This window comes from Antechinus flavipes, chromosome 2 (genome assembly GCF_016432865.1).
Source record: "Antechinus flavipes isolate AdamAnt ecotype Samford, QLD, Australia chromosome 2, AdamAnt_v2, whole genome shotgun sequence".
Taxonomy (NCBI): domain Eukaryota; kingdom Metazoa; phylum Chordata; class Mammalia; order Dasyuromorphia; family Dasyuridae; genus Antechinus; species Antechinus flavipes.
Window position 1 is genome coordinate 160,422,952 of NC_067399.1, and position 20,011 is coordinate 160,442,962.

General features: G+C 36.6%; 1 protein-coding gene across 3 annotated transcripts in view; it reads left to right on the forward strand.

The window, feature by feature from the left end:
• The window catches only part of OVOL2 (ovo like zinc finger 2), a 51,380-nt gene that overhangs the window by 12,146 nt on the left and 19,223 nt on the right, over window positions 1-20,011 (forward strand). For all 3 annotated transcript variants that reach the window (XM_051975878.1, XM_051975880.1, XM_051975879.1), the window contains one exon: window positions 6,442-6,631. In XM_051975878.1, the coding sequence (XP_051831838.1) occupies window positions 6,442-6,631 (190 nt within the window). The remainder of the gene's footprint in view (window positions 1-6,441; window positions 6,632-20,011) is intronic.

The following is a 20,011-nucleotide window of genomic DNA, read 5'->3' on the forward strand; positions in this document are numbered from 1 at the left end:
AGCTGAGATTCTGTAGCAAACTGGACAGTCTGCAGAAAACTTTTACCTAAAACCCCTGGGGCTTTTTGCAACCAACTACTCATCTTTTATTTTTTCTTTCCCCATATCTAGAAGATTTGGTCCCATTGGACTGTCTCTGTTTGTTTTTTTTACCCTCAGGACTGTGTGTCCTTTTCACTTAATCAATCTTTCAGACTGCTTTCTGGTTGGGATCAGAAGGTTTTGAAACTTGGCTCTCCCTCATTCTTACTTTGATGACCTTGGCCTGCCTACCAAGGTAATAGTGGCTCAGTTTCCTAGGGCGTTCAGGAGGAGGAGGACCTTCTCTCACTTTTATACCTTCTTGGGGCCAGTGAAAGTATCATATCCCAATTTCACAGATGAGGAAATTGGTATTTCAAAGGGCTAAAAAGTGTCCTGAAACCCAGCTTTTCTAGTCCTACCCAAACTTTACTACTGTGGGTGTCTTTCTAGAGGCCTGAAAGTCTTATTTTCCTTCTTTGTAATAATAGGGGTAAGAATAGACACCTTCCATTGACACCTTTGTTGGATGATAAAAGTTTTTAAGGGCTTTATCTTAAGTAATTGGGATTATATTCCAGTGAAATCTGGTTCAGGAGCTGAAATTAATTAAAATGTGCTCCCCTGAAAAGTCTACAATTCACAAAAACCTGACACTGTGATTGGAGTTGAACTTTATCCATGTTGAACTTTAGGAAGATAAGTGGGTATAAATCTAAACAAATAAAAAATATGATTTCATATGATAAAAAAAGTGAAGTTAAACACTAGAAAGTAAGGGACCTACAATTCAATTTGAAGAGTTTTTTTTTTAATAAAGCTTTTTATTTTCAAAATACATGCATACAGTTTTCAACATGCACCCTTGCAAGACCTTGTATTCCACATTTTTTTGCTCCCTCTCTTCCCCACCATTCCCTCTTCTAGATAACAAATCATCCAATATTGGTTAAAAATGTACAATTCTTCTGTACATATTTCCACATTTATCATGCTGCATAGGGAAAATCAGATCAAAAGAGGAAAAAAGATGAGAAAAAACCCCAAAATGCAAGCAAATAATAGCAAAAAACGTGAAAATACTATGTTCTGATCCACACAGTTCCCACATCCTCTCTGGATGCAGATGGCTCTCTCCATCACAAGACTGTTGGAACTGGCCTGAATTGGCTCGGTGTTGAATAGAGCCATGTCCATCCGAGTTGATCATCACATAATTATGTTGTTGTGTATAATGACCTCCTGGTTCTGCTCACTTCACTTATCACCAGTTCATGGAAGTCTCTCCAAGTCTTTCTGAAATCCTGCTGTTTCTTATGGAACAATAATATTCCATTACATCCATATACCATAACAAATTCAGTCATTCCCCAGCTAATGGGCTTCCACTCAGTTTCCAGTCAAAAAGCATTTATTTAAGCAAGTCAGTTACTATGGTATGCACAGGGTTACAAAGACACAATGATAATATTTTAGAAAGATTTATGGGTGTATTGAAGGATTTTTAATTTCTTAGAGTTTATTACCTTTGGGATTAATTATCATAAAATAGTCTCAGGGAGATTGGTGAGATTGTTTCCATCATATGTTGATATTATTTGACCTTTTAAAAAAAGTAATTATAACAAATAAATAACCTCATAGGTGTTTTTAATTGTATTAAATAAAGATTTATTAATAAGTTACTATTTTCCAGGAGTCTTTCTAGGCACTAGAAATACAAAAAGCCAAAAGTGATGATTAATGGATTGTTGTAAATATAATAAAGAGACAGATAAATCTGATGGAGGGATTAGGATCACCTAATCTGAACATAGAGATTAGGGTTTGGGTAAATAAAGTAGAAGTAGAAAAAAAAGGAAACCTTAGGGATAGAGTTGCATAATTACTGGCCAGTATATTTCCACAAATTACCTACAAAACAATTGCTGGGTTAATACAAAGCTGTATTTAGCTTAATGATTTGCTGTTACATTCTGGAACCTTATTTTTCCTACTTCTGAAATAGGGATAATCCTATTTGCCCACTTTTAGGGGTCCTGAGAAAACTGTAGAACCTTCTAGTCTTTGCTGAGGGATAAAGACAGAAGTGCTATCTTTAAAAGCAGAGGAAAGGTCACACTTTGTGAGTGGGAATATATAGTCATTGTTTCTCCTCTGTTGGAAGCTGATAACTATTCCTGATGCTGATTATATACTTGCATTCTTAGAGGCCTTTGCTCTCTTAGCTGTGATTTCCCTCCAGCTTTTATATACTTTTCCTGCTGAGGGAATATAATTTCTTTAGTGGTTTTTTTTTTTTTTTTTGTCCCCATCTGAATTAGTGTCCTTTTTGATCTAAGTTAGATGGTAAAGGGAAAGAAACGACATTTCTTGAGTTTTTAAATTTTAAATCAATTTAAAATTTAAATACAAAAATGAGAAATATGTATGATTGTGTATCTAAACTATTGGGTCTTCCTGGGTGATAGGGAATTCTTACAGACTTTGAAGGTAGAAAACTGAAGATTTTGGCTCCTTGGACTCTTTTTATACTGTAAAAAAAAAAAAAAAAGTTTGTTAGTATCTACTCTTTTTTTTTCAGTTGACTCACTGTTTATGGAATTATTTGGATGGGGCTGACATTGAGACCATAACCATTTCAGATCATATTTGGTCTATTCTTCACCCTATACAATTTTTATCTAAGGCCTTCCATAAATCCATAAAGGCCATCCTCTACAACTCATTCTATTCTTGTGCACAGGAGACTCCCCTGAAAAATATCTGACTAAGTCTGTCCATCTTTCTCTTAAAGATTTCTAGTGAGATCATTCCCTGAGTGTTCTCCAGCTTAGCAAATGTCCTCAAAATTCAGGTTAGAACTGAATATTCCGGCCTCTGACCAGCCAGAGTACAGAAGAACTCTCACTTTCCTTGCCCTGGACACCGATTCTCTGAATGTAGTTTATAAATCCAGTTGGCTTTTATAGCTGCCCATGTTGCTTTGTGGACTCTTAATGAGCTTTCCAGTCATTAAAGTCCCCTGGACTAACTTATTATCTGGGTGGGTCTCCTTCTCCTTTTATCTTCTTTGGAAATTCCATAGAGAACTCAATTTAATGGAGAGTTTTCTCTGGTTTTGTTATAGCTGTTGTTATTTTAATTGTAGTTCTGCTCTCTGGTTGTGTGTCTCTTGACTTGCTCTGGGTATATTAGCTGTCTATACAACTTTATTTTAATTTGTTAAATTTATATATGGGTGGTTTTCTGGACAATTTATTTCATATCTCATAGGAATAGATATCAACTATTTTAGAAATCAGATATTTATTTCAACACATCAATCAACAAACTTTTAACAAACCTCTGACTATGTGCTAAGTGATGTGACCAGTCCGGTTGTAACTGGATAAAGAAATAGCTGTTGTTCTCCATGAGCACACCTCAGTTACTTAAGAATTTGATCAATACAATAATCCATGACAATTTCAAAGGACTCAGTTCAAAGGACTCAGTTATAAAAACTGTCCACTTTCTGAGACAGAACTAATGAACTGAGTGTAGATTGAAGCATATTTTTTGAATTTTTTTCTTGCTTTTTAACATTCATAAAAATAAGGAAATTTTTTGTGAGTTAAAAAAAAAAATTAAACATGGAAGTCCTCACTTCCCCCATAAGTATCTTTCAAGTTAAAAATAAATTGATTTAAAATTTAAAATTTAAAACATTTCAGTACCACAATTTTGACAGATCATCATGTTATCTTTTGTTAATGTATTATTATTATTATTATTTTTGGAAGGATACCCCTTTGAAATTTAGTAATTTGGAGCAAATAGTGTCCATTGTTTTGACTTGAATTTTGTTGCCTCCTAGTATTTGCATTTGCATTATTGTCACATGCTAAGCTAATTTCCTCTGCTTTCTTTATGCAGCTGAGTTTTGTTAGGTTGCTTGTTAACTGTTTTCCTTTATCCTTTGTTGACTACCCATTGGTTAAAGGTTGGATGAGTAAATGAATGAATAAAAAAGAATTTATTGAGCCTTGTTATTGGTTAAGCACTTTCCTTTTAAACCCTAAGGTTACAAATGCCAAAGCATTAAAAAAAACTTCTACCAAAAAACCCTCTTTCTCTCAGGATGCTTATATTCTAATAAGGGGAAGTAATACAAATTTGAATCTGTTTTGTTCTAGGAAGTGGATTAAGAAACCCCAAGTGGCTCGTTGGGTATTTTCTTAAATTATAGCTCCTTTGACCCCTTGGGAAAATGGATGTAGGGCTGGACTCAAAATTAGCAAGAACTGGGTTCATATATTATTTCTGACACTATGTCTGTAGGCAAGTTTTTTTTTTTTTTTTAACTTTTTTGAGCCTCAGGAAACTCAGATTTAAAATTATCCATTGAGTGGGAATCAATCTTTTCATATCCTTGTGAAAGAGAAATTGACATGGATAAGGAAAGCATAAACAGCATAAACTATGACTTGTGTATAGAGTCTATAGGTGCAAATCTTTCACAAGTGACTTGAAATCTATTCATTTGGTCAACCAGAAAGCTAGCATTTATTAAATGCCTATTATGTGCCAAGCATTGCACTAAGAACACATTTGTTATATACATTTTTTTTTGATATAATTCACCATACTAAATAAAGCACTAGGAAAGAAAAACCAGATACTGTCTTTTTTTTTTTTTTTTTTTGAGTTTAGTACATGCAGAGGTAAATATAATACAAATAAGAAAAAGATAAAGTGCAAAAGAGAAATACGAAATACTATGAGGAGGCAGCTAGGTTGGCCAGTAAATAGTCCCTGGAGTCAGGAGGACCTGAGTTCAAATCTAATCTCAGATACTCAGTGCTTACTAGCTGTGTGACCGGAGGTAAATCACATTAATTCCAGTTTGGTGCTTCTCTCTTCCATTATGAGATTAAATTTGAACTTGGTTCAGTGATGACTCAGATGTCAGTAAACTTGATGAGTTGAGGGGTGGGTGAAAAGGACAGAATTTGGGAAAAAAATGTTTGGAAGATAATTAATCATCATTTTGACCAAGCAGGAAGTATGTTACAAGAAAACCTAGAAACCCTGGAGTTTGGCCTTAGGCATTAAACAGTGGGAACCATCCAGAGTTCTAGGTATTTGGAGGGATGCATTTTTATGAGGATTAAATTGGCTGTGGTATATAGGATGGATTAGAGATTTACTTATAGGAGAAACATCAAGAAAACTCATAGAAAATATCTTCAAGGAATGTAAACGCTTACAAGCTAGCTGCAGGAACTACAGGTTGTGAAACCCTTATGCAATACAGCACATCAGATAACAAAGGGCTAATCGGGTGGCCCAGATTGGAAGCATTTCTGGGTAAGAGGAGGCCGAGGTCTGGAAAAACTGTCCTGGGGGAGAGACTTGTCTTCCTTGGCCCTGAAAGGCAAGACCAGCAACAATTGGTGGAAAGGATTTGAGTCCCTTTATGTCTGACTCTTTGGGATCCCATTTGGGTTTTCTTGGCAGAGAGAGTGGAGTGATTGGCCATTTCCTTCTCCAAATCATTTTACAGAAGAGGAAACTGAGGCAAACTGGGTTAATTAAGTGACTTGCCTAGTAGGATCACATAGTAAGTACCTTCATCTGGCTAGGTGACCATTAAGATTTCTTCCAGTTCTGATCACGTTAGAAAAAAATAATCAGAGCAAAAGGGAAAACAATAGGAGAAATTAAAAAACAGAAAAAAGAAGTGAACATAATAAATAGCATGTGTTGATTTACATTTAGCTAGTGTTTTTTTTTAAATCATAAAGAATGGCCTCAATTTTAATCCCTGTGGCTCCTCAAGAAGGACAAGGGGATACCGCTTTTATTGTTGATTTTGGTCAAATTATCTGACTTCCAGATCTTAGTCTCCTCATCTGTAGTTCACCTCACAAGACCCTTTCAGTGCAAAATCTAGGATTCCATTTGTCCCTGCCCCTGTTCTGGTTTTCAGACTCACTTTTTAAAATGAGGAAAAACAGAATACAAATAATTTACGCCTTACTCATTCCCATTTGGATTCTGATGCAACATGAAGCATTTGCCTGTTATTTTTAGATAGTGGAAACCACATGCAGCCAAAGCTAGAGGCTTATTTTGGGCAGAACATGCTTCCAAGTAAGCTCTTGCCTACACTTCCTCCATTTGATTGTTGACCTTTTTTGTCAGGCCTTTTGGGGGAGCCTTTGAAGCCGATAGAATGTAAGCTCCTTGAGGGAAGAGATTTTTCCTTTTTGGAGGGGTCTATATATCTCCAGCTCCTAGCACAAGGCCTTAGAGTGGGAGCTTATTGGATGCTTGTTGAATCAGAACCAGACATTCCCTCCTTCCATTCTCCCATTCCCTCTTTTCTAATCACCTTCTCCCTCTCTCTAACCTGGATTCTTTTTCTGCCCACAGTTCACAACAGGGACCTGTAATGAAGCTACAGTGTATAGCTGCGAGCTCTGCGGCAAAGGCTTCCGTCTCCAGCGAATGCTCAACAGACACCTCAAGTGCCACAACCAGGTGAAAAGGCACCTGTGCACCTTCTGTGGCAAAGGCTTCAATGATACTTTTGATTTGAAAAGACACGTTCGGACTCACACAGGTAGGAAGAGTTTGGGGGTGGGTTAAATTGTATCCTTTTCTTGAGTCATTTCGTGTTTCCTCCTGGACTGACTCTGGAGTTTCAGGGCCCTGCTGGGGATCACCGACGGACACTGACCCCCTCTGCCAAGCCAGAAGGGCTTCTTCCTGGGCCTGGTGGGGGACTCAGTGTGAGTCTGTCCTCCGAGGATCTATGTGGCCAGGGAAGACCCTCATCTTCACATTTTGGCCACAGCTCTCCAAAGGCTTGCTTTTACTCTAAGCTTCTGCTTAATTAATTAATGATATCCATTATTATATTAACTGGTTAATTAATTAATGGACTTTTTAAAACTCTGTAGTCCTTTTCTGATATGCTGCTTTGTAGCCCATTGAACCTACCTGATACTAAGGAAAAAATCCCCTAATAGTTAAACAAAACCAGCAGATGAGTTTGTTACATTCTGCATTCAGAGAATCCTAGTCCTTTACCTTTTGTTGAAGAGGTAGGGAATTGGGTTTCACCATTAGTTCTTTGGGACCAAGATTGCTCCCTGAATCTAAGCTGCTTTTCAATTGTTGTTTTCTTTTTTCTTCTTTTTAGTTCCAGATTCTCTTCCCTTCCTTATCAATCTTCTCCCCCATCCATTGAGAAAACAAGAAATATTTTAACCTTTATACTGATGCATTGTTGTTTTAGGTCTTGTATATATATATATATATATATATATTGTTTTCCCCTCTCCTCCACCCTTTGGACTATTGCATATGGCTCTTTCAAACTTCTCAGTTATCATTTCATACAACTTTACTCCCTTTCCAGCTCTCAAAGTCTATTGGAGGGAACATTTTGGGGGAAATGGTATAATGGGTGGAGAGTATTTGGTCTGGAGTCAGAAAGACCTGAGTTGAAATCCAAAGTCAGATACTTACTAGCTATAGGATCCTGGTGGGATTACTTATCTTTCTCTGCCTCAGTTTCCTGAACTGTAAAATGGGGATAATAATAACACCTGCCTCACAGAATTTTTAGGAGAAATGAGATGTTTGTTAAAGCTCATAGCACATTGCCTGGAACATAGGTAATTAAAACATGTTTGTTCCCATTCCTTTTTCAGCCCTCAGTGTGGAAGAAAGAGTACTGTGTTTGAAATTAGGAGGGTTGGGGTTTTATAGCAAGTTCTGTGACTGAGCAGCTACAGGGTTTAGAGAAAGTCTTATGATCTGAGCCTTTTTTCCTCATCTATAATCTATAAAATGGGAATAATAAGACCTGTTCTCTGTGCTTTAAAGTTACTGTGAAGATGGCACAGGTGAAGACATTTAGAAAAATATGAAGAACCAGACAAATACAAGTTATGTTATTTATTCCATGTTCCTCTGACATCTTTGACTACTAAGATATAGTTCTCAATGGCACTGTTCCCACTGATATTTTATACAACTTTCCTGGGAAATGAGCCTAATTCTAAATGGCACTCTGTTCCTGTTGAAAGGACAAAAACAGAAGAAGGGAGATCTTAGTTCTGTTTGAGATTCTGCCCTACCCTCCCACTCTGACCCAGCATATACTGCTTTATAGGTCCCTTAGTGGACCTATTTTAAAAAGGCGTAAAATTTTCTTTGTCTTCTAACCCAGTGATGGTGGTGTTTTGTCCATTAGTCATGTCTGACTCTTCCCAACCCTTTGGAAAAGATACAGTAGTGATTTGCCATCACTTTCTTCAGCTTATTTTATAGATAAGGAAACTGAGGCAAACTGGGTAAAGTGATTTGCCCACTGTCGTATAGCTAGTAAATGTGTGAGGTTAAATTTGAACTCTGGGGGGGTCTGTGCTCTAGGACTATTGCTCAGTCCACTGTATAACTGCCAACCATAGCTCTAATCCACTGTTGTCAAATTTAAATAGGATAGGGACCACTAATCATCCACACATAAGGATCCTTGTGGGCCAAATAACTGACTTAGTTTTAAATGTCTACCAGTATCTCTATTTTATTGTATTTTTATTTTATTAAATATTTCCCAATTACATTTGAACCTGGTTCTGGCTGCACTTGTCAGTGTTTGACACTGATAATGGGGAAACAATTTGAGCACAAAAGTGAGCAAAAGGATGAATCTGTCCAGCATACAGGGAGACTGGAGACCAGTAAGTAGTCATTGTATTTGTGCTGCATAGACAACTGATTCAGGAAAAAAGGATAAATCAGTTAAAATATAGAATCCAAAATATAGAATCCAGGCAATATCTTGAGTGTTTTGCTCAGTACAGATAAAATCTGAAGGCCCCAAATCTTTGTTAATCTCCATTTGGTGGGCTTCTATTGTAATTCTCTTATCATTCAATGAGTGTTATGAAAGCATCCAACTTTTTTTTCAATAATTGTTTCTACATTATCAGAGTGGATAGAGGAAACCTGACAATAGTAGATTGATTGGACAACCTGGGTTTGAATCTTCCCTTGAGTATTAGTTGTCTGATGATTGGCAAGGCAAGTCACTTTACTGATCTCAACTTTATTTTCCATATCTGTGAAATGGGAGTGTTAAAAATATCTGTAGCACATTTATTTTGTATAGAATTGTTGTGAAGCTCACAGTGAATATTATGTAAAGCACTTGGCAGAAGTATATAAATGTCAGTAGTGATCATAATGATAGTGAAGAAAATTTTTGTATGTGTGCTTAAGATACATGACATTATTTTTTAAAATTCGGGACCTTTGATTTCATCGAGTGGGGCTTTTTCAGGCAGGAAACTCCTACTGATACAAGTCAGCAACTATTCTAATTCATTTTTTTAAGAGATTTGGCTGGGGTACATCAAGATGGAAGTTAAGTCACTAACAAGGGGCCCAAAGCTCCTTATTAAGCCTATACTTTATTACACTACTGTCCAGAGTACAAAGTTGCCACTCATGAGACATTAATTACACAATTAGTTATACTTTACTTCAATTATAACTACTCTCTTTTAACCAAGAGAGATAGATAGCCCATGGAATAGTGGATCTAGTCATCCTTTGATCAATAAAGACTTCAGCCATAATCTATTAGGGCTAAATTGAACTCTCAGGGCATATGAAAATTAAAGGGTCCTTGTTGAAAAGTGTTTCATTTCATTCCAGAGCTAGAGCTTTATTAATGATAATTAATGGTGTGTGTGTGTAAAACCTTATATCTGTCCATTTGCATCACTTTCAACAGAATATAAGGCAGCTAAAATTTAGCTTGCCCCTCAAGTTTGGTGAATGAACATCATCCATTGAGAGTTCATTATGTTTAAAGTTCTTTGGATTAAAAAATGATAAGAGAAAACAAGATAGAATAGTATTTACTCTTCTTTGTATATGTCATTTTCCCTGTAGACTATATGCCCTTGAGGGCAGAACCTATTTCTCTCTCTCTGGTTTTTTTTTTTTTTTTTTGGCTCTGGAGTCCTAGCTTAATACAGTGATTTTCATGTTAATTTGCATAATTGAAATGTAAACTTAATCCAGGTACCCTAAAATATGTGTATGGAAGAGTCAGTGAGCAGGATTTGATTTTCAATCATAGTTCACATCTTGGTTATTGTCAGTATATAACTTCAGACAAATCACGTTTAATATTTGGGCTTCAGTTTTCTCATCTGTAAAATGGGGGGAGAGGTTTGTCCTTGGTAAAATTCCTTCCAATTTAAAATCTGTTATCTGAGGAATTGGGATTAAATTAAATGAACCAGCTGGTATTATGGAAGTCTTTGTAAAGGAAGTTAAAGGTGAATGATCTTGAGGGAAAAGATATGGTTGAGTTGAGAGAAACAGAGAAGGCATTTCAGATGGGGAAATAGTCTGGAATTAGATTTTATTTTAGTTCAGTAAATTCAACAGACTTTCATTAAGTTGTCAATCAACAAATATTAAGTACCTGTGATATGCTGAGTACTATGCTAGGTTTGGAAAGGCAAATTGTAAATACAAAGAATGAAGTAAATAAAATAAATGTGTGAGAGGTACAAAGTAAGGGTATGTAAGAGTCAAGGATGGAATCAAGAAATAAATGGAGAAAGATGATTAAATGATTAACAAGTAGGAATTTTTTTGTTTTGTTTTATTTTTATCTTTGCCTGAAAAAGTTAATCCTGGGAGTTGACAACTAACTAGACTTTCTTTTTCTTCATTTTTTCTCAACAGTGTCTTATTTTTCCAAAGATATATAATTTTTCAATATTCATTTTTGTAAGATTTTTTCTTTCTCCCCAAGACAGCAAGCAATCTGATATAGGTTATTCATGTATAATCTTTTAAACATATTTCCATATTTGTCATGTTGTGCAAGAAAAATTGAATCAAAAGGGAAAAAAAAACCACAAGAAAGAAAACAAACAAACAAACAAAGGTGAAAATATTTTTCTTTGATCCATGTTCAGTCTTTCTAGCTTTCTCGCTTTTGATGCAATTGACATTTTTCATTCCAGCTCTATTAGAATTGTCTTGGATTGCTGAGAAGAACGTAAGTCTATCAGTCAATCATCACATAATCTTGCTGTTACTGTGGGTCCTCTTATTCTCAATTTACTCAGCATCAGTTCATTTAGGTCTTCCCAGGCTTTTCTGAAATCAATCTGCTCATCATTTTTTATAGAATAATAAACTCATATCCCATAACTTATTCAGCCAGTTTTCAGATGCTTGCTGTTATAAAAAGGGCTGCCACAAACATTTTTGCACATGTGGGTCCTTTTCCCTTTTTATGATCTCTCTGGGATATAAGCCCAGTTGAGACACTGCTGGATCAATGGGTGTGTACAATTTGATAGTCCTTTGGACAAACTGAAATTTCTAACTCTGGAAGCTTAACCCATGGGATTCAGATTTCCAGGGCTCTGACTTTCTTTGCTGGCAAGTATAGGGTATGAACTCATTCCCCCTATGTTATTTCAGTAGTTTCATTTGAGGTTCAAAGGTTTAAAAAAAAGAACCCGTTAACACCTGTTGGACTGACCCTGACACTCAGGGTGTGGTGGAGCAGTGCAGTTTATTCCCCCCTTCTTGTTCTTTGGCCATGGCTGGCTGGCAGAGAGAAAAGGGTTGTCTGAATACCCAGTGGTGGCTTGGTCCTCCGAGTCCCACTTGTAGCTGAAACATAGAGATGAATCATCTAAATCTTAGCATGATGAGATTTTGCTTCTGCATTATTCATTTGAGGATAATGGTAATGTCTCTCTTAAAGAGGTTACATTAACATGTATAATATTTAATAATAATAATATACTTTTCCTACCTTTCTTTTTGAATGTAAAACCTTATTGGAAAAAAAGAGATTAAGTTCCATTTAGCTGCTAGAAGTTTAGAGCAGAGGTGTTCAGTTCTTAACTTCAGAGTGAGTCAGATACAAATGTTTTAACAAAATAAATAAAAATACCATATAGTATAGGTATTTTTAACTTGTGGTTTTATAAATCAATTTGTGTCCTGTAGGGATCCTCATGTAGGATTTAGAGGCTGGTTTGATATCACTAGATTAGAAAACTAGCAAAACATAGATAATAGAAATAAAATCAATGACATAGCTTAAGATATTTCACTATAAATCAATTGTAACTTTAAGAGAGGTTGTAATAATAAATAGGCAGATTGCCTTAAATGAGTTTTTTTCTCTTCTTCTAGCCCCAGTTCATATTTTTAGTGGAGCTGCTACTAAGGATTGAAATGGAGGGTTTAAAAAAAAGAGCAAAGGACCCAAGTGATCCACAAATTACTTCTAATAAAATATACCATCCCTTGGCCTCTGGCCTTTATTTATTTATTTTTTTAAAGTGAGTCTTTCTGCCTCCCTCCTTATCCACACTTCACATGTATTCCTTTCCCAGTAAAATCCTATCTTCTACAGAAAGCCTTTCTCAATTCCTTGTAATTCTAGTACCTTCCCTTTGTTAGTTCCTTCTTGTTTATTCTGCCTAACAGCTTGTTTGTAAATAGTTGTTCTCAGGTTGTTTCCCCCATTGGACTTTGAGCTCCCTGAGGACAGGGATTATTTTTTGTCTGTCATATCCCCAGTACTTTTCTTGGTCTGGCATGTTGTAAGGCACTTGCTAATTTTTTTTGTCTGCTTGGATAATCCACCCAGGAGCCAAGAAAAAGTGTGCTCCAGGCATAAAAATAATCTCCTTCCTACCAGCAGGACAAGACTCTTTTGGGGTTTCTTTTATCCTCCTTTGTTGTTGTTGTTGAGTCATTTCAATCATGTATGATATTTTATCACCCCATTTGGAATTTTCTTGGCAAAGACACTAGAATAGTTTGCCGTTTCCTTCAGCAGCTCATTTTGCAGTTCAGGAGATGGAGGCAAACAGCCTGAAGGGATTTGCTGAGAGTCACACAGCTAGTAAATATCTGAGGTCACATTTGAACTCAGGTCTTTCTAACTCCAGGCCTGATACTTTATCCATAGTGCCACCTAGGTACCTTGTCCCCCTCTAAGAAACACATCAGTTAAAATGCTATCAGTAGATCCGGGGTGGAAGTTTGAGGTTCTGCATATTTTTGGATCTGTATAACCTTTATTTATTAAAGCTTTTTAATTTTCAAAAGGTAAGCATGAATAATTTTTCAACATTAACCCTTGCAAAACCTTGCGTTTCAGTTTTTCCCTTTCTTTTTTCCATCCCCTCTCCTAGATAGCAAGTAATCCAATATATGTTAAACATGGTAAAAATATATGTTAAATCCAATATACGCATACATATTTATACAGTTATCTTGCTGCACAAGAAAAATCAAAAAGGAAAAAGAAAATAAAATGCAAGCAAATAACAACAAAAAGTGAAAAAGCTGTCTTGTTTGATCTATATAGCTTGATCAACACAAAAGACCTCAGTATGGATAACCAAAAGGTAGCATATGGGAGTGGTCTCTTATCAGAGTGCCTGAGTTCCTAACTCTGCCACAAAGTCACCTATGTATGTGTCTTTGGGTCTTGTTTCCTCACTGATAAAAAGAAAGAACTGGAATGAAAGGAAAGAATTTGTCTATAAGTCTTACTATCAGTCCAAAAGTAACTTATCAGAATTGCTGGAGAATTAATACTGTATTCAGCGAAACAGCAGTATTTATTCTTTATTATTAAATATTTTCTTTGTTTCATGATTTGCCACTCTCCCACTGTAATTATGATAATGTTGATTAACAAAACAAATTGGCTCAGTAGAGCAAATGTAGCCTTAAAATCTTTCAACAAGATTTTTTTTTTTTTTTTTTGCACATTTGGAAAAAAACAGATAACTGTTCATTAATACTCTGGCGGTCAGTATCAGGTAAGATATAAAATAGGACAACTTACTTATGGTCACCAAAAGTGTTTTGCCTGTGTAATGGGTGAATGCATGTCCAGACAGCATAGTTGAAGTTAGCTTGCTTGGTGGTCTCATGCTGACTCTGCTAGGTTCACAGAGAAATCCTACCACTACCCAGTTGTACTCCTATTCTCTCAGAGTATCAGAGAATAGTTGGTTGTGTAGCATTATAATGTCTCTACTCAACCACTTTAGCCCACATAAAAGAAAACATTCATAATCATGTCACTTTCAGATCTGAAACCTAATAATTTAACAATGAAGAAAAAAATAACACTGCAGGTACTCATGTTAAAACAAATACAGGAATTATCCTGAGTTTGTACTTTTCCATCAATGCAGCTAATAGCTGTCAAAGAGACTTGGTACACACAGAAAAATGCCAAAGAGGCAAAGAAATGAGGAAAGTGCTTGAGGAATTCTGCAACTCTGGGATTGTAAACTTCATTCAGTGTCCTTTTTCCTGTCCAAGGAATGAGCTAAAAAAGGCTTTTTAGTGAACATAGCCTCTATGTTGTACATCTATGGCTAAGCTGAGTTGGTCCATGCTGCACTTTACTAATCTCTAACTTGGCTTCAGCCAAACTAATTGATCTACCCAGTGAATTCTCTGGTTCTCTGCTTTCAAACTGTTTTTATGCCCAGTTGAATTTAATTCCTAAATAGCAACTGTAGTATCTATTACTTCTGGCTTCAAATTCAAGCAATACAGTTCTGAAAACTCTTCTTTCATCTTTCTCTCTCATCTTGCTGGGGGAAGAGCTCCACCTTAGCTTATGATTATTAACCAAAATTCTTATCTTCATTTTCAATCAGATAAATTTGTCCCAGAATGATAGAACAGTTCTGGTGGCCATAATTCAAAATGATCAGTTGCTTATCTTGGAAGACCTTGAGTTTAACAATCTCATTTTACAGATAAGGACACTAAAGCAGAGAGAGGTTAATTGATTTGACCAGTTAGTAATAGACTAGATAGCTTGTTAGTTTCTAAGACAGAATTTCTTGATCCCAAACCTGGCACTTTGTTTACTTAGCTGCCTCTTAGAGGTATAGCAAGGGTAAATAGTAACAGATGGGCAACTTCAGTGTAGCAACTGGTATTTGCAAAATGTTTTCAAAGACCTAGACTAAAGGGCAGCCTCTCCTCTTCAGGATAGATCCTTGCAGATGATTTCTGGAATTGATATAGACAACTGTCTTATGTGTCTTAATTGTGAAATGGTATAGACAGTATGTCAATGTCATAGCTAGGTTGTGATAGGAATTGTTGGAGGATTTAACATCCATTAAATGTTGAAGTATTTATTGTGTCTGTTATTAATCAGTATCAGGAACAAAGATACAAGCACGTATTTGTGTAAGAAAATAGAAAGCATCTGTCAGTAGGAAATGGAAAGAGGGCATGAGTTCAGAGCAGACTTGAGCCATGATATGTTGCTTCTGTGGTCCTGGACTTCACCTCTCTCTGAGCTATTCAGTTTCCTTAAGTAGGGATAATATTTGCCCTACCTATCCCATTGTGTTGTGAATAAAGTGATTTATAAACCTTAGAGCGCTCTATAAATGCAAACTTATTAGCTAGTCTCAGTGGGGTTTTTTTTAGTTGTTTAAAGAATTATCTTATTCAATCTTTTGAAAAGAAAGTTTTGTCTTTTGGAATGAAAGCTGCACTTCCATGTCAGGAGAAAGCATCCTTGGCTTTAAGTATTTTCTGCAGAAGCAGGCTCTTTTAGGTAGACTATGCTTTCATAATTAACCCACCCCTCTGTTACCCTGTCCTTATAGTCCCCCACACTCCACCTCCATCCCCCCAGTTTGGAATTTGCTTCACAATCTTATAGAAATGCCCAAATTCTATCCATTCTTTAACATTAACGTCCTCAAAGCACATCCTGTCGCCTCCTTCAAATGCCTTATTATAGTGTCTCACTTACCCCATGTGGGGATATAGCTGGAGGTGGAACATGTGTCCCAAAATCCAGAAGCGTCACATGTTCATGATCGGGCAGTTAACATTGTAGTTTCTCAGTCTTTCTTCCAAAAGACTATGTTTTTGTCGATGCTGCCCTTTCTCCAATCATCTTCAGTCCCACTTGTACAGTGTATTTCTAGATCTTGTCATTTTTACTTTTATGCCTTCTACATTTCATCCCCTTCTCTCCACTCATACATGCCCAGACCATTGCACTATTTGTCCTAATTGCTCTGTTCCCAATCCCATCTATCTTCTTCTGATCTGTCAGAATGATTTTCTTAAAGAATGGATCTGATCCGTAAACTACCTTGATGATCAAATATAACAAATTTCCCTATTTAGTATAAATCTTGAATGTATTTCAATCTGATAGGTTAAATATGTGCAATCCTTTAAAAAATATTTCCATATTTGTCAGGTGGTGCAAGAAAAATCAGACCAGAAAGGGGAAAACCATGAGAAAGAAAAAGCAAACAAGAACCAACCAAACAAAAAAGGTGAAAATATTATGATTTGATCCACATTCAGCTTCTAAAGTTCTTTTTCTGGATGCAGATGGTATTTTCCATCTGAAGTTTATTGGAGTTATCTTGAATCACCACATTGCTGAAAAGTGGCAAGTCTATCACAGTTGGTCATCACATAATCTTGCTATTACTATGTACAATGTTCTCTTAGTTCCACTCACTTCACTCAGCACCAGTTCATGTAAATCTTTCCAGACTTTTTTGAAATCAGCCCGCTCATCATTTCTAATGGAACATTCCATTACATTCATATCGCCTCACTTCTTCAGCCATTTCCCAACTGATGTTGCCACAAACTTGTAGCTTTGTTATTCTTCTTCACACATTCTCCAATCCAGTGTTCAGTGGAGGAAGACAAATGGACCTCTTTGTTGTTTCTCATCCACGGCATTCCATTTCCCACCTGTGGGGCTTTGCAATCTGTTCCTAGGTATAGAATGCATATTAACTAATTTCCATCTCTTATGATGCCTCAGTTCCTTATCTGTCAAATGAGCTGGAGAAGGAATTGGCAAATAATTCCAGTATCTTCACCAAGAAAACCCCAAATGGAGTCATGAAGAGTCACACACCATAGAAATGACTCAACAATAACCACAATAACATGATGCCTATGGCTTAGGTACCACCTCTTAAGTGAAACTTTCTTTAATCTACTCCTCCCCATTCCATCCCAGCATCATACTCTTGATGCAAGGGGCCAGTGCTCTCTCTAGTTTTTTAAATTAGTTGGTATACACTTTGGGTTTACTCATATGTATCACTTGAACAGAATATATAATTTGCAAGGGCAGTATTGTTTTGGTTTTTGTCTTTGTATTATTCCCAGCTTATAGCACAGTTCTGGCATATAACTAGTGCTTGATAAATGTTGATTGATTCCTTTGTTGAATGGAAAGCAGAAGCAACTAAAGAATAATGCCCATCTGTAAGAAGCTACTCAGTGAGGTGGTAGGCAGTCGGAATGTATTCAAGGTTGTGTGCTAGATCCATAAGATATTAGGGTTGCATGGGCTATGAAGTTTCTTTTCCTCCTTTAAAATGTAGCTTTGACTGTGAGATTCTTTCTCCCTTCCGTGGCCCTCTTTCCTGTTCCCCCCACCATCCAAGGAATAATATTTCTTTTTAATGATTACTTTTTAATTTTAACCTAAAGCTTTTTATTTTCAAAATATATACACAGATAATTTTCAACGTTCACTCTTACAAAACCTTGTGTTCTAATTTTTTCCCTTCTTTCCTCCTACCTACTCCCCTAGAAGGCAAGTGAGTGATCCAATATATGTTAAACATGTGCAGCTTTTCTTTACTTATTTCCACAAATATGCTGCACAAGAAAAATCAGATCAAAAGAAAAAAATAAGGAAGAAAGCAGAATGCAAACAAAGAGTGAAAATGCTATGTTGTGGATCACACTCAGTTACCACAGTCTCTCTCTGGATGTAGATGGCTCTCTTAATCACAAGATCATTGGAACTGGTTTAAATAATCTCATTTTAAAAAAAATTTTAATAGTTTTTTATTTATAAGTTATATGCATGGGTAATCTTACAGCATTGACAATTGCCAAACCTTTTGTTCCAATTTTTCCCCTCCTTCCCCTCACCCCCTCCCCTAAGATGGCAGGATGACCAATACAAATCATCTCATTCTTGAAAAGAGCCACTTCCATCAGAATTGATCATCATATTCTTATATATGGTCTCCTTGTTGCCATGTATGATGATCTCCTGGTTTTGCTCATTTCACTCAGCATCAGTTCATGCCTCTCCAAGTCTCTTTGAAATCATCCTGATTAGTTTCTTATAGAATAATAATATTCTATAACATTCATATACTACAACTTATTCAGCCATTTCCCAACTGATGGGCATCTGCTCAGTTTCCAGTTCCTTGCCACTACAAAGAGGGCTGACACAGACATTTTTGCACAGGTGGGTTCTTTTCCCTTACTGATTGACTTTCAGGAAAGAGGGTCAAGGACATATTGACCAGCCTGAGGATGCTGCACCATGAAAGGCCTCTCATAAATTAAGAGGTGTGTGTGTGTGTGTGTGTGTGTGTGTGTGTGTGTGTGTGTGTGTGTGTTGGGGGTGAGGGGAAGAGGAGACATGAACTACATTAAAGTTCAAAAAAGGGACTTCAGCCTATAACAATTCTTTTTGGTTCTTTTGTAAATCAGTGAAAGATTCTGTTCTCAGAGAAATTTCATAAATAAAGCAATGATTCATAAAACCAGAAGTTGTTTAGATGGAGGCCCAGAACACAACTAGGAATGGGGAATATGCAATATCCATATCCATGGCAGTTCCCCATGCCATCCCCTAAGGACTATAAAACTACATGCTCTCTGGAGAAGCTGCACATTTATCCAAAAACAAAATACTCTCTCTCTTAGTTTCTGCCATTTTCTCTATCCTCCCATGCTTAGAATATTCTCTGTCTTCTGTTCCAACCAATGACCTCCCCTGGCTTCCTTTTTAAGCCCCACCTAAAATCTCATTTTCTGTAGGAAGCCTTCCCTAACCCCTTTTAATTCCAGTGCTTTCTCTCTGTTAATTATTTCCTATTTATCCTGTGTATAGCTTACTTTTTATATACTTGTTTGTATTTTCCTCCCTCCTTGGATTGTAAGCTTTTTGAGGGCAAGGACTATATTTTACCTATATCACTTGGCACGTAGTAGGTGCTTTTTTTTTTTTTAATAACTTTTTATTGACAGAACCATAGTAGGTGCTTAATAAACCTTTACTTAATTCACTCAGCTTTACCTACATGAAAAGAAGCCTCTAGATAAGATGACAAATAGTAATTCAGGCTCTGTTTAAAGACCTCTGGTGTTGGGGGCAGGACACTCTCTTGAGAGTTTTTGGACAGCTCTAATGACTAAGACTTTCTAGCTCTTAAGAGGCATTTTCTCCTTTGCAAGAGCTCCTAATTCTGCTCTCAGGTCAAATAAACAAATAAACAAAAAAATCCCTAATATCTTTTACATGCCAGGTGTTCAAATATTTGAAGATGACTATAATGTCCTCCTCTGAGCCTTCTTTCTGTTAAGCCAAGTATTGCCAGATCCTTTAACTGATCTTTCCATGTCATGGTCTCAGAGCACTTACTTCTCTATTGTTCTGGTTTCCTTGCTCTGGACACTCTACTTTTTTTGTAGGAATGTGGATAAGGACAGAACTTGTGATTCCATTAGTAAGGAGAGGAGGAGAAAACTCTCTACAAATGTAGCCTGGCACTTTCTCTGTAATTTGGAGCACTGAGGCTTACGTGATTTGCCCAGGTTTACAGAGCCCAATTTATTTGGACAAGACCGAGGTCTTCTTGACTTTAAGATCAGCTTTCTATTTATCGTGCCACATTCTCTTTCCCATTTCTCAATTTTGTTGTTCACTGTTTTGTTTTGTTTTCCAATTGTGTCTGACTCTTAGTGACCCAATTAAGGGTTTTGTTGGCAAAGACACTGGAGTGTTTTGCCATTTCCTTCCCAACCTCATTTTGCAGATGAGGAAACTGAGGTAAACCGGGCTAACTGACTTGCTCAGGGTCAC